The sequence below is a fragment of the Psammomys obesus genome, unplaced genomic scaffold (assembly GCF_907164565.1).
Source record: "Psammomys obesus unplaced genomic scaffold, mPsaObe1.curated_primary_1811, whole genome shotgun sequence".
Taxonomy (NCBI): Eukaryota; Metazoa; Chordata; class Mammalia; order Rodentia; family Muridae; genus Psammomys; species Psammomys obesus.
In genome coordinates this window covers 3,080,060-3,088,235 of record NW_026596131.1, presented here as the reverse complement: position 1 = coordinate 3,088,235, position 8,176 = coordinate 3,080,060, and the positions used below count along the sequence as shown (strand labels likewise).

General features: G+C 42.4%; 1 protein-coding gene across 1 annotated transcript in view; it reads left to right on the top strand.

Annotated features, from left to right (window-relative positions):
* Kpna2 (karyopherin subunit alpha 2) overlaps positions 1 to 8,176 on the top strand; it is a gene marked incomplete in the record, with an annotated part of 9,555 nt that overhangs the window by 655 nt on the left and 724 nt on the right. Inside the window, 8 exon segments of the mRNA XM_055592075.1 lie at positions 557 to 694; positions 3,624 to 3,712; positions 4,146 to 4,414; positions 4,776 to 4,870; positions 4,968 to 5,231; positions 5,390 to 5,623; positions 6,226 to 6,408; positions 7,830 to 7,979. Of these exon segments, the coding sequence (XP_055448050.1) occupies positions 557 to 694; positions 3,624 to 3,712; positions 4,146 to 4,414; positions 4,776 to 4,870; positions 4,968 to 5,231; positions 5,390 to 5,623; positions 6,226 to 6,408; positions 7,830 to 7,979 (1,422 nt within the window).

The following is an 8,176-nucleotide window of genomic DNA, read 5'->3' as shown; positions in this document are numbered from 1 at the left end:
AAGAGCAGATGGTGCTCTTAACCACTGAGCCATCTCTCCAGCCCCCCTGTGCCTGAGCTTTATCTCTAGTCTTAGGTATTAAAAAACTTAAAATTGCATTTATTTACTTATTTATTTGTGTATTTATTATTTGTGTGTGTAAACATTTTTGTGTTCACCAGGTGCACATGCAGAGGTGAGGAGACCATTGTACACATTGCTTCCCTCCTCTACATGGCTCTGAAGGATTGAAGTCCTTAGACTTGGTGCAAGTGCCTTTTTTGGATAAACCATCTCTTGTTGGCCTTTGAAGGACTTTAAAAAGAAATCATTTGTCAGTAAAAGCTCATGTGAGAGTTCGGAGAAATAGCTCAGTTGTTAAGAGCACTGGCTGTCCTTCCATAGGACCTGGATTCAATTCCCACCACCCACATGGTAGCTTATTAATGTCTGTAACTCCAGTTCTAGGAGATCTGACCTCACACATGCAGGCAAAGCACCAATGTATATAGGAGAAAAATTAACTTGTAAAGAGCAAAAAATAAAATAAAAATAAGACAAATTGTCTTTTCTTCAGGAAATGCGGCGCCGGCGAATAGAAGTTAATGTGGAACTGAGGAAAGCTAAGAAAGATGACCAGATGCTGAAAAGGAGAAACGTCAGCTCATTTCCGGATGATGCTACTTCTCCACTGCAGGAAAATCGCAACAATCAGGTAAATGCATTTGCACTCATGTACACCTAGAAAACATGAATAAATGTTTCTTAGACATTTAAAGTTTCTGTTCTTTCTCCCCCTTTCCTCCTTCCTGTCCCTCCGTGCGTGTTCCCCTTTCCTCTACCTCTTTCTCACTGATCCCAATAAACCTGCATTTATTATATACACACACTCACACACACACACACATATATGGAATTCAGTTTGTTCCCATTTGTTGTCTTTTGGTTTTTCAAGACAGGGATGATGTGTGTGTCTAGATGCACACATGTCATGGCATGTGTGATGTGGGGTGGGTTTTCCCTGTTCTGCCTATACAGGGTCCTTTGGATCAAATTCAGGCCACCAGACTTGACCTGCTGCGGTCACCTCTCCAGCCCAGTTTGTTATTCCCGCCCCCTATCCCAGACAGGGTTTCTCTGTGTAGCCCTGGCCTTCCTGGAGTTCACTCTGTAGACCAGGCTGGCCTCTGCCCCAACTGCTGGAATTAAAGGCATGTGCCACCAGCGCCCAGCTGTTATTGTGAATTTTTTTTTTTAATGATCAATTTTCTGTGCATGGCATGTATGTCTGTGTGAGGGTATTTGATCCCCTGGAGCTGGAGTTAACAGTTGTGAGCTGCCATGTGGGTGCTGGGTATTGAACCTCTTCTAGAATACCAGTGCTTTTGGCCACTGAGCCATCTCTGGCACCGGTTTGATTTTTGTCAGTGCTGGAGTAAGCCACACACAGACACTCTGGGCAGCTCTACCACGTGGCTGCACTGCAGTGCAGCGTTTCCTAGCTCTGACCTTCCTTCAGGCACCCCTGCCAGGCTGGCCACCTTGACAGGTCAGTTGAAGAGTAAGGAGCTTTTCTAGCTCCTTTTTTTGAGACAGTGTCATCCTTGCTGTATGACCCTGGCTGGTCTGATATTTTCTCTCAAGCCTGTCCTGGTCTGGAACTCTACTTCAGTCCTCCCTTGGCCTTGGGTATGTGGCAGCCGTGGCCGGCTATGACGTGTAAAGCAGTGGTTCTTAGCCCTCCTAGTGCTGCAGCCCTTCAGTACAGATGCTTATGTTGTGGGAAACTCCCCAACCATAAAGCTATTTTCATTACTGCTTTATAACTGTAACTGTAAGCCAGGCATGGTGGCACATGCCTGTAATCCCAGCACTCAGGGAGACAGAGGCTGTGAGATCTCTGAGTTCGAGGCCAGCCTGGACAAAGCCAGTGTTCTCTAAAGCTTGACCTCTCAGCAGGGATTCATGGCCATGGGTGCGGGAACAGGCATGAGACCCCTCCCTGTGGATTAGGTTCTAAATAAAACAGGAAAGCAGTTGGTCACCTCCGTACCATTGGTGTCACTGTTGAGCCAGCAGGATACAGGGGACGTAGCCGGGTATGGTGGTTAAATGCCCCCCACGCCATAGTATCTTGCAACACTATGAAAGTGAGCCAGCAGTTAGGAAAAGCTTAAAGTTTCCAGAGCAGTTCCAACTTGATTTTTTTTTTCACCTCTCATGTCATGTAACCAAAATGTATGGTGTCTTTCATTGGAGTCTTTTTTTTTTTTTTCTCCCCTTTTTTTCCCCCACATTGGCGTTCTGCCTTCATGTACGTCGTATGAGGGTGTCAGATCCCCTGGAGCTGGAATTACAGTTGTGAGCTGCCATGTGGATGCTGGGATTTGAATCTGGGTCCTTTGGAAGAGCAGTCAGTGCTCTTAACTGCGGAGCCATCTCTCCAGTCCCCAGCATTAGAGTCTTAGCATAAAGTTCTGGTGGGCAACCAAGAGCAATGACGATAGCTTATACTGTTTTGAGGTATAAGATTTTTTTTTTTTTTTTAGTGATTCACAGTAGAAAAATAATCTACTATGGGAATTTGTAGATAAAATTCTTAAATAAAAATCCAAGAAATTAGGCCAGGTGGTAGCATAAAACTTTATCCCAGTACTCTGTACTCTGTAGGTAGAAGTAAGTAGAGCTCTGTGAGTTCTAGGCCGGCCTAGTCTACATAATGAGTTCCAGGACAGCCAAGGCTATGTGAAGAGATCCTGTGTCAAAACCAAAACAACAAACAAACAAAAATCCAAGGCATTGTCTGTAGCTCCATATATCTTTGTTGAAAGTATATCTGGGTTCAAGTGATTGCATCTAATTTAAGACTAGCCTTTATGCCAGACGCAAGGGTGCATACCTGTAATCCCAGCACTCACAGAGGCAGAAGCAGCCGGATCTTTGTGTTTGAGGCCAGCCTGGTCTACAAAGGGAGTCCAGGAGAGCCAAGGCTACACGGAGAAACCCTGTTTCAGGGGGGTTTAAAAAGAGGAAAACCTTAAGTTTGCCTTAACAACTACCTTTCTTTAGTGAGAAAAGTGCTCTGACTTGAGAATCCAGTGTCATGGTGCTAAGTTTGAGAACTATACATATAAAACACAATTTAGTAGGCCAAATTAAATGTAAAGTTAATCTTTTAGTAACAGACTAAGAACCTAAAAGTATCCTTACTAGTTTGCTTTCTGTTGCTATGATAAACCTGAAAGCAATGTAGTGGCAGGGAGAGGTTTATTTGGCTTTTCTCTCCAGGTCATAATTTATTAATGGGAAAATCAGGACAGGAACTCAAACAGAAACCACGAAGCAGTAGGCAGGGTGTGTTGCTGTTTACTGACTGGCTGTCTGACTAGGCTAGCTTTCCTATACAGCCCAGACCTGCCTGCCTGGGGGCGGTGCCCACAGTAAGCTGGACTCTCCCACATCAGTCATCAAGATCATTTCAGACATGGGCAGAGGTTAATCTGACCAAAGCAATTCTTCATGTTGATTCTGTCTTCTGGTGACTAGGTTGTGTCAAGTTGACAACAACTAAATAGCATAACAGGTATAAAGTCTATTATATGTATTTAATAAAAATAATTTGTAAAATACTACATTTCTTTTAGGGCACTGTGAATTGGTCTGTTGAGGACATTGTTAAAGGCATAAACAGTAACAATTTGGAAAGCCAGCTCCAAGCTACTCAAGCTGCTCGGTAAGTCTGCAGGCTCTGGCATAGGTAACCTACAAAATTAGCCCTTTGAGATTGTGGTGGGGAGAAACAGGTGGGATGGATAAAGTAAAACCATACAGTCATAAAATTTTACTTTATTTTCAACTTATTTATTTGTTTGTTATGAAAATCAGAGGACAACTTGCAGTTCTCTCCACCATGTGAGTCCTGGGGGTTGAATTTAGGTTGTCAGGCTTGCTCCCTTACCTGCTAAATCATCTCACCATCACCCTTCCCCTTTTCTTTAAACAGGATCTCATGTAGCCTAGACTGACCTTAAGTGCACAGTCCTTTTGCTTCAGCCTTCCCTATGTTGAGTTCATACATGTATCAATTACTTTGTCAAGATTTTTAGATGCCTTTCAAGGCACTGTGGCAATAACTTTAACTTTAATTTTCTTTTTGTTTCCCATAGGAAACTGCTTTCTAGGGAGAAACAGCCTCCCATAGACAATATCATCCGAGCTGGTTTGATCCCCAAATTTGTGTCCTTCTTGGGCAAAACTGATTGCAGTCCCATTCAGTTTGAATCTGCTTGGGCACTCACTAACATTGCTTCTGGAACATCTGAGCAGACCAAAGCTGTGGTGGATGGAGGTGCTATCCCAGCGTTTATTTCTCTCTTGGCATCTCCCCATGCTCACATCAGCGAGCAAGCTGTATGGGCTCTTGGAAACATTGCAGGTACTTGCACTTAAAATTCTTTGGATTGAATGTGTCCAATGTGATTAAAGAAGGACAATGTTAAAGGTCCTAGTGACTTTAGTGCCAAGCTTTGAGTTTGCTTTCAGCCCTTATTAGGAGTGGAAGAAGCATTTAACAGTGCTACTGGAGAAATATTTGTGTTACTGCATGTCTGACAGTGCCTTCAGTAGCTGAACATTGTTGTTCTGGAGAAGTAGATTCTCTAATCTTTTTTACTTTTATGAGGGTCTCACTACGTAGCACTGGCTGTAAACCAGGCTGGCTTGGAACTCACAGATAAATCCTAAGATTAAAGAGATTAAAGGTATTTACCTTTATTTAATCTTGCTTTCTGTTTCAGGTGATGGTTCAGTTTTCCGAGACTTAGTTATCAAATATGGTGCAGTTGACCCACTGTTGGCACTTCTTGCAATTCCTGACCTCTCTTCCTTGGCAGTAAGTTATTACCATAAGTAAAGTCACTTAGTATTTTGTTCTTATTTTCCTCATCTTTTCAGAAATAAGCCTTCTAACTAATTTTTCTTTCCTCCAGTGTGGTTACTTACGTAATCTTACCTGGACCCTTTCAAACCTTTGTCGAAACAAGAATCCCGCACCCCCCTTAGATGCTGTTGAGCAGATTCTTCCTACTTTAGTTCGTCTCCTGCATCACAGTGATCCAGAAGTGTTAGCAGATTCCTGCTGGGCTATTTCCTACCTGACTGATGGTCCAAATGAACGCATTGAGATGGTTGTGAAAACAGGAGTTGTGCCCCAACTTGTGAAGCTTCTAGGAGCTACTGAATTGCCAATTGTGGTGGGTGTTAACCTTTTTATTAATGAGCTTTACGAGTATAGGAGCCATAGTATTGAGATACTGTATGACTTTTGCAGAACTTTTAGAGTAAGAATTTTTTAGTAGTACTGGAAAAAATAGAAAGTAACTAATCAACATCAAAATATTTTTCTTTTTAGACTCCCGCACTAAGAGCCATAGGGAATATTGTCACTGGAACAGATGAACAGACTCAGATTGTGATAGACGCAGGAGCACTTGCAGTGTTTCCCAGCCTGCTAACAAACCCCAAAACTAATATTCAGAAGGAGGCCACATGGACAATGTCAAACATCACAGCTGGACGCCAGGACCAGATACAGCAAGTTGTGAATCATGGCCTTGTCCCATTTCTTGTTGGTGTCCTCTCTAAGGTAATGAGAGTTAAGGGTATGACCGCATGGTTGTTGAGTTTATGCTTTTATTTAATTTATTTATTTTTAAGATTTATTTATTAGGTATACAGTGTGTTTGCATGTACACCTGCATGCCAGAAGAGGGCACCAGATTTCATTTCAGATGGTTATGAGCCACCATATCGTTGCTGGGAGTTGAACTCATGACCTCTGGAAGGGCAGTCCGTGCTCTTAACCTCTGAGCTATCTCTTCAGCCCCCAACCTATGCTTTTTAAGAGTCTTAGAAGAATCTGGGTGTAGTAGCATACACCTTTAATACCCTGAGCTTGGGAGGCAGAGACAGGAAGATCTTTGAATTTGAGGCCAGCCTGATCAAAGCAGCAAGCTTCAGCATAGCCAGGACTACATAGAGAAACCTGTCTTAAACCAATAACAACTACTAAAGAGTCTAAATGACATTGGTGCCAGCTCCCTAAGCCTTTTTGTTAGGTAGGTAGCAGGCAGCACTTCCTAATGCTGGTAGAATCAAGTAGGTAGTTAAGTTAGTGTCTGTACAACACTACCTTTTGGAGTCTTACTGGTAGGACTTCTGAACTAAAACCATTTTCTTGTTTACCAGGCCGACTTTAAGACACAGAAGGAAGCTGTATGGGCTGTAACCAACTATACCAGTGGTGGGACTGTTGAACAGATTGTGTATCTTGTTCATTGTGGCATAATAGAACCTTTGACGAACCTCTTGAGTGCAAAAGACACCAAAATTGTTCTGGTTATTCTTGATGCCATTGCAAATATCTTCCAGGTAAGTCCTAACAAGGCCATGGCTCTGGGTTGACAATCCTAGCTATTCAGGGCTGGAAGATGACAGGGGAGTTTGGTTACTAATGGTCAGGGTCAGAAGGTCGCTTTACATGTGCCTCACTTTTTATAAATCCCAGTGCTCGGGAGGCCAGCCTGGTCTACACGGAGATACCACATATTGAACATAACAGAACAAGAGAACAGAAGGATTCTTTTTTTTTTTTTTAATGTTGGGCTATCAAGTAGCCTAGGCTGTCTTGACCTCCCTATGTAGGGAGCTCATACCTATAATCCTAGCACACAGGACCACCATGACTTGAAGGGCAGTCAACTCATGATTTCCAAGCCAGTTTGGATTATAGGATGAGATCCTTTCAATACATGCAAAAAAAAGTTGAGTCTAGAGTTAAAGGACACTGGTGATTCAATTTTTTTTTTTTTAAGATTTATTTATTATGTATACAATGTTGTGTTTGCATGTACACCTACGTGCCAGAAGAGGGCACCAGATTTCATTATAGATTGTTGTGAGCCACCATGTGGTTGCTGGGAATTGAACTCATGACCTGGAAGAGCAGCCAGTGCTCTTAACTCAGCTATCTTTCCAGCCCGACACTGGTGTTTCTACCCATGCATGTAAATCTGTCTCTGATTGGCCAGGTTTCCTGCTCGTCTTCAGTTAAAACCCTAAGTTTTGAAGCAAATCAGTTATTTAGTCTGTTAAAAGTTTGGAAGGAATCTTTATATAATTCATAGACTAATTGTGTTCTTGTCTTATTTTTGTGTTTATCTGTATAAATGTTATGCCGACATGTACTTAAGTGTCCATGTGCTTGCATGCATGGTCCCTGAGGAGTTTGGGGTAAGGCGTTGAATCCCTGAGATTAAAGTTGTGAACTGTAGTGTGCGCGCTGTTCACAACTGAACCCAGGTCACTCTTCCTGCTGAGCTATTTCTAGAGATACACCTGGATTTAATTCCTGAATTAAAGGAAATCACCCTCATGCCTGGCTGCAGCAATGTTCTTGCAGAGTGAAGCCCTGTCTCGAAACAACAAGACAAAAAAAAGCAGCCGTGTGGTAGTAGCAGCTGTGGTGGCGCACACCTTTAATTCAAGCACTTGGGAGGCAGAGGCAGGCGGATCTCTGAGTTTAAGGCCAGCCTGCTCTACAAGGGGGGATCCAGGAAACTCAGCTACACAGAAAAACACTGTCTCTCAGGGAAAGATAAAAACAAAACAAAAAAAGGTATTTGCTCTACCTGGCAATTCCTGGCAGGCCATGGCTACAGGGAGACACCAAAACTAGACAAATAGATCAAAATAAATACATAAAACAACTAAATTGCTTCTCATAGAAACTGGTATTTATATCTGAAATAGACTAGAGTTAGGATATAAACTTGAATTGTGTTTGTTTTAAGGCTGCTGAGAAGCTGGGTGAGACAGAAAAACTCAGTATAATGATTGAAGAGTGTGGAGGCTTGGACAAAATTGAAGCACTACAGAGCCATGAAAATGAGTCTGTATACAAGGCTTCGTTAAGTTTAATTGAGAAGTACTTCTCAGTGGAGGTAAGTAATGGCCATGTTAACCACTTGGAAAGTATACAAGAATCCACAAGTATCTTCAAGCCTATTAGATTTTGATCCTTTGTGTATGGATCTATTCTTCTATTACCCATGCCCTCACAGAGAGCAAGCATCAGTGCAGCCAGGACTTCCTGTATGTATGTATGTATGTATGTATGTATGTATGTATGTATGTATGT